Source organism: Hibiscus syriacus, unplaced genomic scaffold (assembly GCF_006381635.1).
Source record: "Hibiscus syriacus cultivar Baekdansim isolate YM2019G1 unplaced genomic scaffold, ASM638163v2 tig00116984_pilon, whole genome shotgun sequence".
Taxonomy (NCBI): Eukaryota; Viridiplantae; Streptophyta; class Magnoliopsida; order Malvales; family Malvaceae; genus Hibiscus; species Hibiscus syriacus.
Genome location: NW_024063507.1, coordinates 454531 through 476491, shown reverse-complemented (window position 1 = coordinate 476491; position 21961 = coordinate 454531). Strand labels below are relative to the sequence as shown.

Genomic DNA, 21961 nt, shown 5'->3' with positions numbered 1-21961 from the left:
TTGCCTCTAGCTTTTGAGTTCTCCCCTCTTGCACTAATCAAAACAAGTTTAACGAGTTGCCACCCTATTTTAAGCCTTGTAAAGAAGCTAAAAATATTTCCCTATCACTCAAATCCCCATAACTAGCTTGAACTGAAAGTTTCATAAACCCCCACCAAAACCCATTTTTGTGTGACTAAGCCAAATCTTGCAAGAGTGGGGTTGAATGGAAGCTTTGGAGTCATAGATTGTGGATCTTACTTTATAATTCACAAGGGATACTTGGATTTCTTAAAGCTTCAACCTTTAACTTGAGTTGGAAGGAAATGAGAGTGAAGGAGAAGAGAGAAAGAAGGCAAACTATTGGATGAAAAAGAGGAGATTCATCATTTCTTCCAAAATTTAGGATAATTACTCCCCTAGTCCTTCTACATTTGGGTTCAGATTAAAAACACCCTTTTTATGGCTTGTTGAGCTTATTTATGGCATAAATCAAATTCATTTGGGTCCAAAGCTTAATATACTAAGGGAAATTTATTCTAAAGCCCAATAGAATAAACTCTCCTAACCTATATTTCGGGCCGTTACAAAACATTAACATCAATATCTATAGTTTCTTAAACTATATTCGAAAATTTTGAAGATCCAACACCAATTGGTTCTTCATTTTTTGTTTCTTCCTTTTGAGGAGCTCGAGCAATCCATAGATTACTTAATTTCCTCCTAGGCATAATATCTGCATTAAACAAATAACAATATTAGTAACTAGCTACAAGAATACTATTAACAGATATATTATAAATTAACCAATTAAGATATAAAAACTTACTATATTGTTATGTCATATCAATTTTCATAGATATATCCATCCATGTCATCCCAAACTCATTGGAATCGTGAAATAGTACTAGTGATAGTTTAATTTTTTTTTTTGCGACAAAAGGAAAAGTTTCTGATCTTGTTTAAATGTCATCTCTACTTCCGTCCCTGATGTATATCAAGGCTCTGGGTATTATGGAGTATAATACACCAACCATCATCCATTGGATCGTAGCAATAAAAAACTTGTTTGACCTGAGAAGAAAATACATATGGCTCGTCCATCAATTGTAGACCAGTGTGAATTAATAGAGAGAAGTTCACCATTGTAAAACCTAATTGATCTCTTTTAATGCCTTGAGTAGTAGTTACATCACCCTAATCACACCGAAATGACACAACATTTCATTTGCCATAATAATCCAACTCAAGAATGTCTATAAGGATTCCATAATATTCTACATCTCCTTCCACAGGGTGATTATCTCTAGCACTAGCATAACTTGTAGTTAAAGAAGTAACAACTACTTCACAATTTTGTGTCCTCCGTAATCTTTCACGAGATTTCATGTGGAACATGATCCCATTAATGAAGAAGACATTATATTTTTTAACAATTCTATTTAGACCTTGAGAAAGCGATTTAACATCTTCATTAAATACCCTCCCACTCCAAACCTATTTCGCGTGAAAAGTGAATTAATTAACATTTATATTTATTGCAGCGCTTTAACACAAACGCTGCTAAATTTGATATTTAGTGGCATTGCTTATACAAATGCTGCGATATGAACAATCTCAGTGGCATTGTGTTTTAAACACCACTAAAAACGTCGTTATAGACCCATTCTATTGTAGTGTATGATTTTGAGAAATTTAAAAGTTTAGATACTAAAACAGATCAAAATCGATAATCCAAGTACTAAACACGTAAATTACGTAAAAACAATTATTTCATTATTATTAAGAAATTAACAAATAGACAAGGTGACGATTAATTAAATTAATATAAAAATAAACTAATATAATACTAAAAAATCATCACTTTACCACGAATAACCGCTTTAACTCTCAACGTTTTATCCTCGGCCACTTTAAATTAGCTTCCTAATTTTCGGGTCAATTACTTTTTAAACTTCAAGGTCTTGTAAGTGGTAACCCTAATGAGATTTGATTTGGCATTGCACAATTAAAACATTCAAAAGGCAAAGTCGATTAAAACAGAATGGGATGCGATTTGCAAAGGTAAACGTAAGCCACGAATGTATTATTCACTAACGTGGACCACATCATTCGGTTCCCAGCCAACCATTGACAACATACGCCAAATATATTATTCACGGTTCCCTTTCAATTGAAACCTCTCGAAGGTTCTCCAAAGTCCCATCCTTTTGCTTTCTATGCCTTCCACGCCTTTTTTTTCTCCCTTGCAGAAATTAATGTTGATTCGCATGCCTATAAATCGAAGAAAAATATAATCTCTCAACTGCCGAACCCTCCTCTTTTGCCAAACCCAAAAACGAAACCACCTGCGTGTGTCTTGTTATTGTATTCCCCTGTTTTCGACAGTTTCATCGGTGGTGGTGAAGATGTCGAAAGCTGGAACTTGCTATTATTCAGTGTTGGGAGTTTGTAAACAAGCTTCTGCTTATGAAATTCGTGACGCTTATCGCAGGCAGGCTTTGGTACTATAATTTTCTTAATCCCTTGTTTAAACTTCTCTTTATTCTTAATGTAAGCTAATGGGTTCTCTTTCGTTTGTAATTTGTTCATGGCTTTTGAAAGAAATGGCATCCCGACAGATGGATGAAGAACCCCAAAGCATCTGGAGAAGCTAAACAACGATTCCAATGTATTCAAGAGGCATACTCGGTTTTGTCTGATAAAGGAAAGAGAGAGATTTATGATGCTGGGTTGTTGGGTCTAATTACGGACGATGACGATGAAGTGAGTCGTTTTTCATTTAGAATTCCCTGTCAAATCATTATATACATTACTGAATCATCAATCATGGTGTTTTTTTCTTCGTCATGGAAACAGGGATTTGTTAATTTCATGCAGGAAATGGTTTTGATGATGCAAAATGTTAGCTCGAAGGTAACCCATCTTTATGTCTAGAAACTGAAACCATTCACTTCTTTGATTTGGTGGTTGAAAGGTTTCCTGAAAATTTATGGGGTTTTTGTTTTATGTTTTGCAGGAAGGATACAGTCTCGAGGATCTTCAAGGATCGTTAATGGACATGATGGCAGAGGATGACAGACGTAAATTTGGCTTTGACTGGGATTCTGGTGCTAAGAAGAGAGCACGATTTTGCTGATGCCCTGCTGTTCTACTGTTTTTTATTGGCAAACTAAGGTCTTTGTTCTTGGGTGCAATTCAAACAAGGCAATAATGTTCCAAGATGGCATGAAAAGTTTAAAAGTAACAATTAACCTTTATTTCCTCTGTAAAATTTAGAATGTTAGGATTCAGGTAAACTTAAATATATATTAATTCTGAATTTATTAACGGTTTTAATGGTAAGAGTAAATGTTATTTTTTCCCTCAAAAGACTCATATTTGAACAATATTTGTAAGGTGTTAGTACAATTTGAATGATTACGAAATATTTTCTACATACATAATAATTTAAACTTAAATCTACTTGAATGGTATCAAACTGCTTATTATTTCAATCAACCTCGGTGATAATAAAAACCCATTCTTTAAATTTTAAATATAGTGAATTTATTAAATTATTTTACTGATAAAAAAAATTATTTTGGTTAAAGGTTATGAGTTCGCGTAGTTACGTCTTTAAGGTATATCAACAAGATATATATATTATTAATATCTAAAAAGTATTTTAAACAAATACTCCATAATATCTATCTAATATTATTACAAAAATAAATTTGGCTTTAAATAAAAGGGTAAATTATACATTTAGTAATTAAACTATCAATTTTGATATATTTTAGTATCTAAACTTTTAATTTTTTTAAAATTATATCTAAAGTTTATTTTTGTTTCATTTTAGTACACATGTTCAAAATTTAATGTTAAGTTTTGAAAAATTAAAAGTTTATGTACTAACGGACTAAAATTGATAGTTTAGGTACTAAGTGTGTTAATTTTTTAACGGTATAGTACTAAAATGAAACAAAAACTAAAATTTAGGTATAATTTTACAAAATTAAAAATTTAGGTACTAAAACGAATCAAAACTGATAATTTAATTACTAAATATAAAGTTTACCCAAAATAAAATCTAACCTAGGGCCGCACGTGTAACATCTCCAATTTGAATTCGTGCGTCGGCTTCCATTGTCCGTGAAGCCTTTTCCCTCCACTTTGTTAATCATTTTCCACCTCGCACTTTTTTATTTTATTGAGTAAATTACGCGTTTTTGTATTTAAATTATTAATTTTAGTTTGTTTTAATATTTAATTTTTTATTTTTTAAAATTATACTTAAAATTTAGTATTTGTTTCGTTTTAATATCTCCATTCAAAATTTAACGTTATTTTTTATTTAAGTATAAAATGGACCAAAACTAATATAGTTTACGTACTAAACGAGTTAAGTTTTTAATACCGTGGTACTAAAATGAAACAAAAATTCTACATTAGTTATGATATTGAAAAAATTAAAAGATTAGGCAATAAAACGGACCAAAATTGATAGTTAGGTACTAAATGTATAGTTTACCCTATTTTATTTTGGTTTAATACAAAAATAAGTATTTAAACTATGACTAAAAATGTTTTAGTTCTTGAAATTTTCACTAAAAATAAGTGTGTAAAATTTTATCCGTTACAGTTTTAGGTGCCTAACGATATATTTTTAATTTTTAATAATAAAAATATTATATTTTTTCAAGAAAAGAAAAAATTTTAAAAAATAAAACCCCCTTCCCCCTCTTCATCCCACTCCCTCCCGTCGCCCCACCTCTGACAGCGAACGGTCACTATAGGTCGGGTTTTGTTCGAAACACGACGAGGAACACAACGGTGGCAGACATGTAATGTATGAACGGTTGTAGGAGTCGAAATCGCCGTAAAACTTAAATGGAAAACCTAAAAATCCGACGACGCTTCGTGACATTTTTCACGACAATTGACGTAGTTTCACGATGGATGAGAGACTGGATTTTGGTCGCGACGGCGAGACGGTTTTGATGGTATCAATAGTGACGGTCACGGCTGACGGTGGCCGACCGGTAACAAAAAAATGTAAAATTTGAATTTTTTTTAATTATAATATTTATTTTTTAAAAAATAATTTTTAAAATTTGTATGCGTGAGAGTTAGCGTTGTTTTCTAATAATGCAACTTGCGGTTTTTGTAGGAAAATAAAAAACTTGTAATGGAATCTCATCTGTCAAGATATAACTGATCCAATGAAGTTTCGCAACATACTTGACTTTTCTTCTTGGTTTTTTTGTCAGATTTAGCGCTGTTGTTTTCACATAATGGAGACTTGCGGTTGTATTGACTCACAGTGGCCACATGAAGAATTGCTTGTTAAATATCAGTACATATCAGATGTTTTAATCGCCCAGCCCTTGCATATTTCTGAATTCCCCTGGAGCTTATTTATTTTGTTATCGTGTTCTTCCCGTACCGATGGGTGCTTATGCAATTTGGTGTTTTTATCATTCTTTGCGGGGCAACACACTCCATAAACCTGTGGATATTCACTATGCACTCGAAAGTCGTTGCTATGGTGATGACAATTGCCAAGGTCGCATGTGCTATTGTATCGTGTGCAACTGCTTTGATGCTTGTACACATTATTCCCGACCTGTTGATCTTTAAAACTCGGAGCTATATCCGAGGAACAAAGCCGAAGAGCTTGACAGAGAAAGAGGCTTATTCTAACTCAAGAAGAAACTGGAAGGCATGCAAGGATGCTAATTCATGAAACTAGAAGCACACTCGACAGGCACACGATACTGATGACTACCCTTGTTGAATTGGGTAGGACCTTGGGCCTGGAGGATGGATGCCATCAAGGTCTGGTATATATCTGCAACTTTCACATACACTAAATTACCAAATACAAGTTGGATCCACCGTGCCAATAAATCTTCCCATTATCAATGAAGTCTTCAATAGTGCTCGAGCAGTTCGTATACTATATCTGCCCACTGGCCAGGATCAGGCCTCTAGCCGTCTTTTGGTTGGGCTCGAATTGGGATTCGACTTGAATTGATTGGGTTAGAGTCGCCACCGATCATTTTAAAACGATATTTAGGTAGATCAGATACCATCTTACCTGATCTGCGTTTTACCATAAATGTGTCGGGTTCGGGAGTTGGTTACAATCAAGGATGGATTAGCACCCTTGAACCGCCCTTTCGGTACCAATTAATTTGCCGGTTGTCTTTAATTGCGAAAATTAAAATTTAAAAATTCGATTCGAATTGCTTACCCTTGATCTATTGAAATTACTACTAAAAAAATATGTTAGATAAAATAAAAAAAAAAAAAAAAAATAAAAATAAATATAAATAAAAAAAGAAAGGAAAAATATTAGTATAATAATAATAATAAAATTAAAGAAAATGGATAAATAAAGATATAAAAAATAATAAAAAATAATAACAATAAGAAACGAAGGAAAATAAAAAATAAAAGAGAAAATAAAAAATAAAAAAAAATAAAATAAATTAAAAATTAAATAAAACATAAAAAATAACAACAGGTTAAATTCTAAAAAAAGGTTAAATTTTATAGAAAAAATAAAATAAATAAACGAAAATGAAAAAAAAAGTGAAAAAGAAGAAAAAAAGAAATGTGGAGGACTTGATGATAATTAAAATAAATGTAAAATAGTGACTAAAATGATATATTTTCAAATTGTCAAAACCCAAATTGAAATACCCACAAAATACACAAAACACTAAATCAGTGACCAAAATAAAAGATTTAAAAATATCGTGGTCGAAATCAGGCATTCACATTAATAACAAAATGAGCAGGAACAGGACTAAAATATAAATAAAGAAAAAACAGGTTCGAAATAGAAATATACCATCTTCATTAAGTGACCAGAATGAAACTTATACAAAGTAAGGGCCCTTTCTACATGATTTACCCATGAGCCGAACCGAGAGTTGCCTTAGGTTATTTAAACGATGTCGTTTTGGGGGGTTTAAATACCCCATTTCATACGATTTCAGCTAGAACTCCCCCCATTTCTCAATCCAACCGTTATCTAGCTCTTTAATGGGGTTTAATTATAAATTATCTTCGGTTACCAGTGACCTTAGTAGTGCAATTCAAGAGATCGGTTCCTTGAATGTTAGGAGCAGCCTTGCTTCTTCAATTGAGTATTGAAGTTCCATAAACCAAGATTTACATTGGAAGTTGCAACAACAAAGATTGGTTATGTTTTTCGGTGGAGAGATCCAAAACGAAAACAACGCTACTACTTCTTCCGTTATAGTTGAGATCTGCCAAACAGAAAAGCTTCAACCCATTTTGTTCCAGAATCTGGAGATTTCAAAACCTTCGAGGTCGGAATATGGTTGCATGTGGGTATGTTCCATCCTCCGTATTTCGTATCAAATTTCTAAGTAAAAAAACGTCCCCTTTGTGTTTGATTTACACATGATTTATAGTGCTTAGGTACCCTATTTTTGGATGTTTGAATCCGAGTAAAACACTAATATTTGTGTTTGTTGGTGATGGTCTCGTGAGATCCTTGCGCTGGACGATTCGGGATTGAGGCGTGTAGCCGTGAAGAACGGAGGTGGGTTGTTGCGACACGATGCTTATGAGAAAAGATGGAAGTTAGGGTTGCTGATGTGGGCCATTGGGACTTGTTTGCATTTGGTCTTTGGGCATGTAACAATGAATACAAATTAGTAGTTAAACTATAATATATAATATGCATATATATAAGACACACACACTATATAATATAAATAACAACACATCAGGTAACATGTAAATGTCGCGTGATCGGACGAAAATATGTGTCGACAGCTGCCCCTTTTGTCCTTTTTCGTGGAACGAAGAATAGGACAAAGATAAAAAGACACAAATTTTCGTTTGGTGGAGTTAAAAATATGAAAATTGATTCTGAAAGAATAACTCCCTGTCAAATTGAGTTGCGGATGACTCATCCGTCGCGAAGTCGAGTCCATCTTGAAGTGACATGGAATTGAAGTCGTAATTCGGAATTTGAATCAAAATATGGCTTCTTGTTGCCAAATTGTATTCAAATTCGGTCTTCTTCTCGATTTAAAGACCTTGGTTTAAACATTCGACTGGAAAATAATTCTTTGATTCCACCATGTGGTTGATAGGCCTTCGAGCTGAATAAAATCGATCTCGAAAGCTTTTGTTGACAAATAGCTTTTCTCTACTTAAGCTCTGTTGTCGGAAAACGGTTTCTTCTCACTAAGACACGGCTAACCCATGTATTCTTTTCGACTTGAAAACCTCGACTGCAATCGAACAGTAGTGTGATTGATGTGTCATCTAGTTGAATGAAATCAAACTCGACAATTTTGTTAACAGATAGTCCTTCTTTCATTGAGTTATGCTGTAAATTTGATTTGCCTCTGAGTTGAATGTAATCGAACTCGAAGGTCTTTGATGACAGATAACCCTTCTTGCCTTGAGTTATACTGCAAATGATGCGCCTTTGAGCTGAGTGTAATCGAACTCGAAGGTCTTTGGCAGATAACCCTTCTTGCCTTGAGCTATGCTGCAAATGATGTGCCTTTGAGCTGAGTGTAATCGAACTCGAAGGTCTTTGGCAGATAGCCCTTTTTACCTTGAGTTATGCTGCAAATGATGTGCCTTTGAGCTGAGTTTAATCGAACTCGAAGGTCTTTGGCAGATAACCCTTGTTGCCTTGAGCTATGCTACAAATGATGTGCCTTTGAGCTGAGTGTAATCAAACTCGAAGGTCTTTGGCAGATAACCATTCTTGCCTTGAGCTATGCTGCAAATGATGTGCCTTTGAGCTGAGTGTAATCGAACTCGAAGATCTTTTGTTGGCAAATAGCCCTTATTGCCTTGAGCTATGTTGCAAATTATGTGCCTTGGAGCTGAGTGTAGTCGAACTCTAAGGCCTTTTGTTGGCAAATAGCCCTTCTTGCCTTGAGCTATATTGCAAATGATGTGCCTTGGAACTGAGCGTAGTCAAACTCGAAGGTCTTTTGTTGGAAGATAACCCTTCTAGCCTTGAGTTATGTTGCAAATGAACATGATATCATTCGTAGTGAAGTTGAAATCATGGAGGGCCCCTTCGTTGTGAGGTTGAGCCTTGAATTGGATATCCTTCGTCGTGAAGTTGAAATCCAATATGAAGATGAATGTTACTGGTGAGCACGATTCCCTTCGTCATGAAGTTGAAACCGTGGATGGCCCCTTCATTGTGAAGTTGAGCCTTAAATTGGATATCCTTCGTCGTGAAGTTAAAATCCAATCTAAAGATGAATGTTACTGGTGAGCACGATTCCCTTCGTCGTGAAGTTGAAACCGTGCATGGGCCCTTCATTGTGAAGTTGAGCCTTGACTTGAATATCCTTCGTCGTGAAGTTAAAATCTAAGCTTGTATTGTTTCGAGTCCAATATCCTTCGCCGTGAAGTTGAGATTGGCTCTGAATGAAACTGAGAAGCCCCTTCACCGTGAATTTGAGCTTTGAATTAGATATCCTTCATCGTGAAGTTGAAATCCAATCTAGAGTTGGCACGATATTGTTCGTCATGAAGTTAAAATCGTGGATGTGGGCACGATATCCTCTGTCATGGAGTTGAAATCGTAGATTTATGGGTACGATATCCTCCGTCGTGGAGCTGAAATCGTGATAACCCATTCGTCGTGAAGTTAAACCTTCACTTGAATATCCTTCATCGTGAAGTTGAAATCCAAGTATTGTATGTTGCTTTAAGTTGGATATCCTTCGTTATGAAGTTAAATCCAATCTCAAGTAAATTGCGTCGCTTCGAGTTCAATATCCTTTGTTGTGAAGTTGAAATTGACTTTGAACGAGACTCGGAAAGTTGTTTTGTCGTTAGACATTTGCCCCTTCGCTGTGAGGTCGAGCAACCACCATCAACTTTTTGAATGTGCTTTTGAATAGAGTATCTTTCGTCTTGAAGTTGAAACTTGACTCAAAAAGCTGCAAAAACTTATGTATGATAAAAATGATAAATACGATGCTCTTAAGTATGTCTAAGATGCATGCAACATGAATTAATTCTGTTTTATCCCTTGGATAGAGCCTCATTTTTGTCTGTTGGTCTTGTCCTTGGAATCGACCATGCCCCATTTTCTTCTCAGGTTATTGGTAATGTCACAAGTTCTATTTGATCTCTCAGATTGATTGTCTTGTGAATTGCTCGAAATTTGACATTGTTCGTTCTTTCTTCAATAGAGGCAAAATGAGCCTTAGCACCTTCTAGGACCTTTCACATTTGAGACTGTCCTGATTGAAAATGTTTTTTCCTTTCTCTTATTCAGGAGGGAAAAAGGATATGAAAATAGAAGAATTCTGTAAAACATTGCCCCTTGATTCAGGCTCGCAATCAAATCGAATCAAATTATAAACGTGAGTTCAAAGAATATCAAATGAATCAATAGCTCTTTTAATCCTTTCAGAGTTATAGTTCTTTGACAAATGTTCAAATAGATGAGTTGGCTTTAGGTTGGCCACCTTTCTAAGGTTTCGGCCACCCAAAATGTCATTTTTTTAAACATCGCAACATGATTTTTCTTTGTCTTGACATTTTAATTGGATGTAGACAAAATGACGCAACTAGCATTATCAATTACTAGATCTTCTATTTCGGTTCTCTGAAATCTTCCATTTGTTCAAGTTTTGTAAGTTCCTCTAACAAAGGTAGTGCATAAATAGCAGTCTAAAAATGAAATTCTTGAGTGCTCGTGTGAATTTGACTATAACAGGTGTTCTTTAACCCCTTAGTCCATTTTTACCAAAACTTCTTATTTAAATTTGTCATTTTCTGGCTAGCTGAATCCATAAAGGGGTGTTTAACCAATTGCTCTAGAGGGACAACTTAATATCATTGTATAGATATTTTAATCACCTTTATCAGGCTAGCTGAATATTATCCATAAAGCCGGGCCGTTTAATCAATTGCTCTAGAGGGACAACTCAAGCTTTATTGTATATTATAATCACCTTTACCAGGCTAACTGAATCTTATCCATAAAGTCGGGGCGTTTAACCAATTGCTCTAGAGGGACAACTCAAGCTTTATTATATAGATATTATAACCACCTTTATCAGGCTTATCTGAATCTTATCCATAAAGCCAGGGCATTTAACCAATTGCTTTAGAGGGACAGCTCAAGCTTTATTATATATATGTAATATTATAATATGGGTATACAGATCCAATTTCTTAAGTTTGTCAAGAAGAACCTGTTATAGTCTAGGTGTTGTTGAAAGTCAAGGGATCTCATTTTTAGAGTTCAATTTCCAAGCAACTGACCTAAACTAGATTCGTCTACTAGACTATTCCATCTGTGAAGATTATTATCATCACTAAACATCTTAAACAGAAAGTATAATAATGTAATATGCAAAAGATACCCCATGTTGTCCGCACTTATGCACACCTAAATGCCAAGTCTCTTATTTATATCCTGATGAGAGGAGAAGGCTATATTGGTTCTTGTAAGAGTGATATGGTTTTCGAGTGTATACTTTGGGTAAGGTCAAAGTCCTTTGTTTTATCGGCTTTTAATCGTGTTACTTTGTCAAAGATCTGTAACTCTGAATCATTTACAGAGTTTTTTAATTCAGCTGATATTCAAAGAATTTCAAGTTGTAAATTCGATTCAATTCTCAATGTAAATTCATTGAAATATCCTCATAAAAAAATATGTCAAAGTTCAAAAACATGTTTCAAAAAGAATGAGAAAGTTCAGAAAAACAAGTCTAAACATGATGTTGCAAAATGAAATAAAGCCTCATTAGGATGCCCCAGAATGTCGAGGATTAGGGCTTTCATATACACTTGCTCCCCATTTTTCAACCGTTTCACTTGCCGGGGCTCCTTTTGATGCACTCTCAGAGGAACAGATTTCTGCTTCAGAAGTGTCTTGCTTTCATCGTAGAATTCCCGCTCTTTTCTATTTGAACGAGTGTTATGTGGATGAGGTGTGTCCAACTCTTGTTAGTTAATGTAAATGTAAAGAAATGAAAAAAACAAAAAACAAAATATGTTTAAATGCATAATGCATGCAATGTTCGAGGCATTGATCCAAAAATGTGTCTGTTATTATAAATAATCCTTATTGGGGACTAAAGTGTTACGTCTTAGGAGACAAAAAACATTTTAAAGTTATAGATCTCGAACAGCTTTTGACAGGTTGATTCGTCTTCCGTCTTTTTTCTGTCACTGGTTGAATACCCTGTCGGATCGTTCTGGCTCTCTGGCTAAACTGTGTAAGTGACGAGCTACTTTCCCTGCATCTCCGGCTTTAATTATCTGCTGAGATTGTTCCTAACGAAAGCGCCATTGGATCCCTCCATCAATAGGAACTATCCGAAGCTTGCTTCTTGAATTCGCCAGCAATGTCATCTAGCTCAGCTAGGGTTTCGCCATCTTGCTCTCGTAGTCTTCGAAAGGATTCTCCGGGTCAATAACCTTTTTCTTGTCTGCCCTTGCAAATTTTCGCCGACTAAAAAAGTTGACTTTTAGTGTGCTCGGTAAATCCCGGCCCACCCTGAGTATTCTTTGACCATAGCTGGACTTATGAGCTTTTTATCTCGTATAACCCCTTTATCCATTAATGAAGATTATTTACGTTTAACGAACATTTTTTGTGGATCAACACCTCTTTTGAATGATGATGCAGAAGATGAAAATAAAATAAAAGAGTTAGCGAGGTAAAGATAAAAAAACAATCATGAAAATAAAAGTCCTACCCCACATGATATCTACCCCACATGCTTATTATTCATACCCAGACATGATCTCTATCCCGCAAGTTGATTTTAAACAAGTCCTAACCACATAAATTTCTAGTTCGTATGCTTTGAACAGAAAAATAAAGCAGAAAATAATTTTAAAGCAATATAGGGTTTGAAATGAGGTTTTGGGATGGGCTCTAATTCCCTGTATTCTCCCGGTTTAAAAAAGGTACCCGAGTTCTCTTTGCTGGTGCCCCTTTGGGCTTACTAGACCCTTAGTCCTAAGCCCATTACAAGCTTATGTAGACTAAGTTAAACTCGAGAGGATACATTTCCTTATGCTCACACAGTGAATAAATTCACACAAAGACAAAAGGTATATGAATCATGAAGGTTACTTGCTAGGCTCGCACGGAGAATAAATTCTCACGAAGGCGTCGCTTTCACCCTCACTTTAGCCAGAGATGAAAATCTGAAATCATAGAAAAAACATTAGTACAACTATTTATTTGAAAAACAATAAAAAATAAGTAATGAGAATCAGATAAATAAATTAAAATTAAAATTTATTATTTTCGTTTAAAAAAAAGACAACCAAAAATTAATTATGGACTAACTCACTTACCTGTCCCCAGCAGAGTCGCCAAGCTATCGCGACCGTCTTTCAGTTGGACCCAAAATTGGGCTTCGACTTGAATTGATTGGGTTAGAGTCGCCACCGATCATTTTAAAATGATATTTAGGTAGATCGGACACCATCTTACCTGATCTGCGTTTTACGAGAAATGTGTTGGGTTCGGGAGTCGGTTACGGTCAAGGAAGGATTAGCACCTTTGAACCGCCTTTTCGGTACCAATTAATTTTTTGGTTGTCTTTAATTGTGAAAATTAAAATTAAAATTAAAATTTAAAAATCCGATTCAAATTGCTTACCCTTAATCAATTGAAATTACTACTAAAAAATATGATAGATAAAATAAATAAAAAACAAAGTAAAAATAAATATAAATAAAAAAGAAAGGAAAAAATGTTAGTATAATAATAATAATAAAATTAAAGAAAATGGATAAATAAAGATAAATAAAATTTCGTAAAAAATAATAATAAGAAACGAAGGAAAAATAAATAAATAAATAAAGGAAATAAAGGAAAAATAAGAAAATAAATAAAAAAAATAAAACATAAAAAAATAACAACATGTTAAATTCTACAAAAGGTTAAATTTCATAGAAAATAAAATAAATAAACGAAAATAAAAATAAAAATGAAAATAAAATAAAAAAAGTGAAAAAGAAGAAAAAAAGAAATGTGGAGGACTCAATGATAATTAAAATAAATGTAAAACAGTGAATAAAATGATATATTTTCAAATTGTCAAAACCCAAATTCAAATACCCACAAAATACACAAAACACTAAATCAGTGACCAAAATAAAAGATTTAAAAATATCGTGGCCAAAATCAGGTATTCACATTAATAACAAAATGAGCAAGAAACAAGACTAAAATATAAATAAAGAAAAAAAGGTTCGAAATAGTAATATACCATCTTCATTAAGTGACCAGAATGAAACTTATGCAAATTAAGGGCCCTTTCTACATGATTTACCCATGAGTGAACCGAGAGTTGCCCTAGGTCATTTAAACGACGTCGTTTTGGGGGTTTTAAATACCCCCTTTCATGCGATTTCAACTAGTACTCCCCCCATTTCTCAATCCAGCGTTCTCTAGCTCTTTGATGAGGTTTAATTATCCATTATCTTCGGTTACCAGTGGCCTTAGTAGTGCAATTCAGGAGATCGATTCCTTGAATGTTAGGAGCAGCCTTGCTTCTTCAATTGAGTCTTGAAGTTCCATAAACCAAGATTTACATTGGAAGTTGCAGCAACAAAGATTGGTTATGCTTTTCGGTGGAGAGATCCAAAACGAAAACAACGCCACTGCTTCTTCCGTTCCAGTTGAGATCAGCCAAACAGAAAAGCTTCAACCCATTTTGTTCCAGAATCTGGAGATTTCGAAACCTTCGAGGCTGGAATATGGTTGCATGTGGGTATGTTCCATCCTCCGTATTTCGTATCAAATTTCTAAGTTAAAAAAATGTCCCCTTTGTGTTTGATTTACACAATTTATAGTGCTTAAGTACCCTATTTTTAGATGTTTGAATCCGAGTAAAACACTAATATTTGTGTTTGTTGATGATGGTCTCGTGAGATCCTTGCGCTGGACGGTTCGGGATTGAGGCGTGTAGCCGTGAAGATTGGAGGTGGGTTGTTGCGGCGCCATGCTTGTGAGAAAAGATGGAAGCTAGGTTGCTGATGTGGGCCATTGGGACTTGTTTGCATTGTCTTTGGGCCTGTAACAATGAATAACAAATTAGTAGTTAAATTGTAATATATAATATGCATATATATAATACATACACACTATATAATATAAATAACAACACATAAGGTAACATGTAAATATCGTGTGATCGGACGAAAATATATGTCGACAGGGACATCTTTTACATCTCTCAAATTTCCAAATAAATGACTGGCCTGAGCTCTCAAATAAAAGCTATGCTGTCATGGTTCTTATCCTCCCCACGGACGGTGACAGAAAATGGCGAGATCATGAATTGGAACTCGATGAAGTTGTGGCAGACCAGGTCATCTTCTTGCTCCTTATCCTTGTTGGAGAACTTAAGATACTTTGGGATGTTTAATCTTCATGGAATCTTCAAATATATAATCAATTATGGTATTGTACATGTATTTAGCATAGAAATGGAGAGAGTTTTGCCTTTGCAGTTTGATTTTAGTAATAATGTTCATATTTCTATAATTTTAGATCGTTAATCTGATAAAGCCCATTGCATCTATAAAGAAGCTGTTTATGACTATGATCATCGCACCTGATTTGCCAATGTATGCTGTTGGCGATGAGAACGGCTTATGCAAACCATTTTAAATACTACGGTGTGGGCAATGCTGAGAAGCTCAAAGAGGAGGGTTATGTTTCGCTTGTGGTATCGGTTGCAAAACCCGTATCTTTAAGAGACTGGCAACTTCCAGAATTTAACCCAGTGTCAAGTCAAGGCCACTTCTACTTACGAGTCCAGGTTCTTGACAGTTTCCAGGTAAACCTCATTGCATTTCGATTCACTTCTATTTAACTTTTTACCGCGCGATGAAAAAAAAATTCCCCTGGTAATTCAAAGATGATTCTCATGTTGATATCCCATCATCTAACCCGACAGGTTAAGGATTGTGGTTGTGGTATTCTGCCACAAGATATATCGGTTCTTTTTACCAAATTTGCACAACCACGTAGTGGATCCAATCGAAACAGTGGCGGAGGTGCTGGACTTGGACTTGCCATTTGCAGAAGGCAAAACTAAAGATTCTGAATAAATCCTCCGCGCACGGATATTTGGACATTACCACAAAGCAGACCTAATACATCAATCCACGTCACATAAGGGTAAATAAAGTAGCTTGACTACTCACTACCATACCCGACTCGAGTTGCTTATCATACGTTCTTAAAATGTTGAACCAGGTTTGTAAATCCGCTGGAAGGCCACATACGTATTGATAGTGAAGGCCTTAACAAAGCTTAACGTAAGAGATATTCATGGAACGACAAAAGCTTAACTTAAGAGATGGCAATCTTTGGTGTTTCATTCAATGTACGTTACCAAAAAAGTCTTTAGATGATAGTGGGCAACAATTGCATCAAGTAATAAGAGCAGAATGAAAACAGCAGGTTTTACAACCAATGAATTCACTGAATGTGTAGGCAAGTTTGAGTATATAAAACCAATTAACGCATAAAAACAGTAATGGTTCAAAGTTTAGGTATACAACAGCAGTAAACATTTTCAAATTTATCGAGTGAATTTGAAAATCAACAAAACCACGAATGCAAATTAAAAAACACAACATTATATCAAATGATTAAAACAAAAGGAAACAGTAGAATTGAGAACATAATCATTAAAAGATTAATCCACCTAAAAGAACTAAGTTCATATCAACCCAAAAACACAACACTGGCTCGACAAAATTACTTGGAAATACTAATATTTAAAGTCCTTGTCGATCATTCATTCTCAGTAGAGTACCTTCTTAATTCTTGGACTTCTTGGAAACCCTGAGAGATTAAAAGAGGGAAAAATTTAATTTATGTTGCTTGAAAACACTGATCCTTTAGAAAAAAGAAAACAAAGCCCAAAGATGTACTTACACAGCTGGTTGAGAAGCTGCAACAGATGGTGCGGTAACTGGCTTATCCCCTCCAGGCCCCTGACCAGATTAAGGGGGAAAATAAGATATAAAACGCAAATCACAACTTCAGAAGGAAAAAGTGTCCGTAAATTAATACCACGTAAAACATCCCATTACATGAAGAACCACATGATACAAATGTTCTTACCTGGGCCAACCGCTCCTCTCTCCTAGCGAATTTTCTTTCCCTGCTTGCCTTATTCTTAGCCCTCTTAGCTTCAAACTGGTCAGCCAACGTCTTCTCTCTCGCCTTTTCAGCCTTAGATTTGTGAATGCTCTCCATGAGAACTCTCTTGTTCTTAAACACGTTACCCTTGACTTTCATGTACATGTCATGGTACATGTGCTTGTCAATCTTCTTTGATTCCCTGTATTTGCGAAGCAAGCGTCTCAGAACACGCATCCTCCTCATCCACAGGATCTTTGTGGGCAACCTCGCCTCCCTTGTACCCTTGCGCTTACCTAAAATCGAAATTGAAGTACAAACCCGACTAATCAATATATACACATATTTCCGATATGCAACACAGTTTCCAATGGTCAAGAAATGATTCTTTCATAGGATGACGGATCTCAACAATACTTCCAACTCATCTTTAATAAAATGACTTGGACATCAGCATTTTGAAAACGTGATGTGCAATCAAGATTCAAGAAAGCAATCTGATACAGAATCTATTAGCATGTAAGAAATCCATTCATCCTACCTTATTCTCCATCTTCAAATAACATTAAATCAGGTAAATGTTACAATCATAAAGTACAAAGAAAAACATACCATATCCAGAGTGACGCCCCTTTCTCTCTTGGCTTCCTTCATGCGACGCGCACGTGATCGAGAGTGAATCTTGGTTGGCTTCCTGATGATAAAACCATCTTTAACCAGCTTCCTTATATTCTGGCCTGCAATTCCCAAATAAAATATGATCATAATCGAGGGTTAAAAGAACAAATTCTTGAGCTTCTACAAACAAACTTAGAAGTCTATAGAATAAACAATTCTCTTATGACCAAAGACAATACATCGGCCAGAACTGCTGATGTTTGTTCAGCTTTTATGGTCAGGATTCTTTCTATATCAGTGGAGCAAACAAGGAACTAACCTTGTGTATTTAGCGAACTGATTAAAATTATACAACTACAGTTGCACTCTATCGCTAATGTGAAAAATTGATCTAAAGTACATTGACGTAGCATTCGCCGTATTTTTAACCGAAAATATTTTTATTTTTCTCAACAAGCAAAGAAACAAACAACAAAGTGTTCAGAAGTTCAATTGTAAATATCCTAAAGCTCAACTAAGCAAGATATATAACACTCTACTGTCATGAATCAGTAAACAGAGAAAAAAAAAGCTTAAAAGCGAATGATATCATCTATCACATATTCAAATCCTAAAAAATTAAACATCTAGCTTCATTTCCACCAATATATTTGGCTACAAACGATGCAAAATACGGTTCAAATCACATCTCAACTTCAAAATGATGATCACGAAAAGGAGAAACGAGAACAGAAAACGTACGAGAGTTGGCCATGGAGATCTCGTTGACTTCATTTGGATCGAGCCAAACCTTTCCTTTTCCACACTTCAAAACGCTCGCTGAGAGCCGTTTCTGGAGCTTAAGCGAAACCATCTCTCTCTCTCTCTCTCTCTCTTCCTTTCTTCGGTGCAGCTAACTGCAGTTAGCAAGAAGCATAAGGAAGCATAAGGAAGAAGTGATAGCGGCATATTTATAGGACCGCCTTAACCCTAGGGTTTGGATAGTTCCGCTTGCTCGGGTTTTTTTAGTTGGCGGTTGATTTTCGTACGCGAGTCCTTTCAGTTCGGTTTTTTTGTGTGTGATGAAATTAATAATTATTTAAGTTTTAGTATGATGTTGTTAAGTTATGTCAAATCAGATAAGTTATATCAAATTAATTTTATGATTTAATTTGGATTAGGTCGGGTTTGGATCAGATTAGTTCGGATTATTTTCAGGTTGATTTGACATCAAATTTAATTTGGGTTCAGATAGAGTTAATTTCAGTTCGGATTAATGCCAGTTCAGGTCAAAACAGTTTATGTTTGAAGTAATTAAATTTCAGGTTAATTCAGGTTCGAATGGACTTCAGTTGGATTCATTCAGACTGAGTCACATCATTGATAGACAAAGTTCAGGTCGGATCTTATCGGGTACGGATTGAATTCAAGTTGGGTCATTTTTGAGTTAATTATTTTTCGTCTTTCATGAACGAAGAATTGTAATTTGTAATGGTATATAATTTGGAGAAAATTAAAAAATATATATAAATATATGAGTCAATTTTAATAGAAAAATATAATTTTAAGTACTAAATTGAACAAACATAAAATTATAAATTGAAATTTAAATAAATTAAACAACACATATAGATGAGGGATCAAATTAAAATAATTATAAAATGTTAAGTTGAAAGTAATATAAAAATAGACTAATTTTAATCCATTTAAAAAGTTAATGAACAAAAATTTACAAAGTTTGAATATTATAATATACTTTTAAGGATAAAATTGATTAAACATAAAATTACAAAATATAATTTAAATAAATTAAACAACATGAATTAAATTAAAACAACAAAAGTTTATAATATATATATATATATATATATAATCTGCATGAATGTATGGTGCATATATATATACGTGTGTGTGCGTGTCCTACTTTCTTTTAAAAAAATAAAAGAAAAAATAACACTTATAAGTTTATTATATATATATACTTATGCTATAACTTATACGTATGTTATACTTATATATGTATATATAAGTTTAATATATGTATACATATATATATATATGATATATGTATGATGCATATATATATATATACGTGTTATACAAATATTTGTTGATCCATGCTTTGTATTTTGGTATACCAAAAATGAATATTATTTTTAAAGAAATTTTAAGATTGTTTTATATTCTATTTTCAAGTTTATATTTGATTTAATTGTTTGAATATTGAAATTCTTTTTAAGGCCAAAAACTCCATTTTTTACTCTTTACTTTTCTCGAAAATTAAAGTTATATATTGAATAATTTTAAAACTATTTTACAAAGGGTTTCGATTTTAATCGAGTTAAAAATCGATTTTAAACCTAGCAGTATCGATTCTGCAAGAACAATATCGATATTGTTCATGCAGTACCGATATCAGTATTGATACTATTGTGTAAAAATAGGGAGTAGTACCGATACTCAATATGGGAGTACCGACACTCCCTTAGTGATTTTGACAAAAATGAATTCTAGTAGGCATTTTTGGTACCGATAATATGCAAGTATCGATAACTCTTACTAGAGTACCAATACTCCCCTCTTCCAATGGTAAATTTTTTTATAATTAATGTAAGCAATATCGATACTGCAAGCTCGAGTATCGATACTCAAGGTGTTTTGGTAGCATTTATAGTGGGAAACTTCATCCCAACAACTCTATTAACTCCCACAACAATCCAAATGGCTAGAATTGAATGAGGAGGTATAAAAACAATATTTCAAGCCATATGTGAAGAAAATAAAGCCCAAGCAATCAAATTAATACATAATCAAAGTCAACATTCTTCAATATTCCTTTTGGTTTCAAATAACACTTTGTACTCATTTGTATTATTTTTTAAGTGTTCTTATTTGTTCTTGAATTGTGCAAACATATTTCTAGTGAGGTTTTTAGTTTATAAAATTGTAATTTTCTCTTTGAGAGAGTGTTCTCAAGAATTTGGGGTATAATTCTTGAGAGAGTTGTAAGGTTACACCTTATCCTCAAAGGTTTATACAAATTAGTGAATTTGTGAAAATCCTTGGTGTGAATAGCTAAGGTAGTGGATGTAGACTTTGGTTTAGAAAGACAAACCGATCTAAAATTTTTGTGTTCAATTTCCTAGTTTTATTTCAAGCTTCCACCAAAATGTTTAATTGTCAATTCACCCCCTCTTGGTTATTTCATCCTCTTGATTGACTCAATAATTGTATAAGAGCCAATCTCATTGGAAGGCTTAACATCCTCTTGAGCATATCCTAGGAAGAAGTCAATCATTTCATTATTAATTTCCACTCCATCTACTTCTAAAATTTTTGGTGAGTCTCAATCCATCTCAAAGCCTCCCTATTTCAATGGTGCCAACTATTCTTATCGGAAGAATATAATAATGTTATTTATTCATGCTACCACTATTTGGTGTGGGATGTCATTACTGTTGGGATTTTCGGAAGATCGATTCGACAACTGAAATGGTTTGCAAAGGGGGGTCGGAATGGTTTTTGAGTTTAGGGAGTAAGGAGATTGAAAGATAGAAAATTGCACAACGATTTAGAGTGGTTCAACTTTCTAAACCAAAGTCTACGTCCACTACCTTAGCTCCTCACCAAGGATTTTCCAACAAATTAACTAATTTGTTCTTTCTTTTGAGGACAAAGAGATAACCTTACAACTCCCTAGTTTTTCCGGGCTAAACTAGAACCTTTCCCTAGCTTTTACACGGGATAAGCTAGAACCTTTCCCCTTTACAAAAAGATAAAAAAAACGTAAAAAAGAAAACCTCTCTAAGGTAGGTGTTTACAAGATTGAGCTCACAAGAACAAAATTTTTACAAGAGAAAGATGAAATAAGAACGAAAAACTCTTCTCTTGTGTTTGATTGCTTGGATAGTTGTTCTCTTCCTTCTTCAAGTGTCCTTAGCTTGTATTTAAAGCTTGGAATGTGTTTGATGTTGTATATAGCCATTGGGGATATTTTGGAGCCGTTTGGGGATGATTTTCTACTCAAAAAGACTTCACATAACATGGTGCATCGGTGCACTATCATGGTACATCGATACCCCTTCATTAAATTCAAATAAACTAGCCGTTGCAGCCTTGATGCATGGATGCATGGCAGGATGCATCGATGCATGGATGGATGCATCGATGCACTAAGTGCATTCGATGTTTGAGTGCATGGATGCATTGCATGATGTATCGATGCATTAGTGCAGGTGC

At 34.4% G+C, this 21961-nt stretch overlaps 1 protein-coding gene and 2 pseudogenes across 1 annotated transcript; 2 read left to right on the top strand and 1 right to left on the bottom strand.

Annotated features, from left to right (window-relative positions):
• Positions 1–2248: 2248 nt before the first annotated feature.
• Positions 2249–3302, top strand: LOC120193062 (chaperone protein DnaJ-like). The gene is made up of 4 exons (XM_039195675.1): positions 2249–2483; positions 2584–2745; positions 2839–2895; positions 2999–3302. Exons 1-4 carry the CDS (start codon positions 2388–2390, stop codon positions 3116–3118), a joined length of 435 nt encoding a protein of 144 aa, XP_039051606.1. The 5' UTR covers positions 2249–2387; the 3' UTR covers positions 3119–3302.
• Positions 3303–5164: 1862 nt separating this feature from the next.
• Positions 5165–16292, top strand: LOC120192956 (annotated as a pseudogene).
• A 340-nt stretch (positions 16293–16632) lies between these two features.
• Positions 16633–18663, bottom strand: LOC120193034 (annotated as a pseudogene).
• Between the last annotated feature and the right edge of the window lie 3298 nt (positions 18664–21961).

Coding starts and splice junctions, on each gene's coding strand:
- LOC120193062 (XM_039195675.1), top strand. CDS start 2,388: ATGTCGAAAGCTGGAACTTGCTATTATTCAGTGTTGGGAGTTTGTAAA. Junction 2,484..2,583: donor CTTATCGCAGGCAGGCTTTG/GTACTATAATTT, acceptor GGCTTTTGAAAG/AAATGGCATCCCGACAGATG. Junction 2,746..2,838: donor TTACGGACGATGACGATGAA/GTGAGTCGTTTT, acceptor TCATGGAAACAG/GGATTTGTTAATTTCATGCA.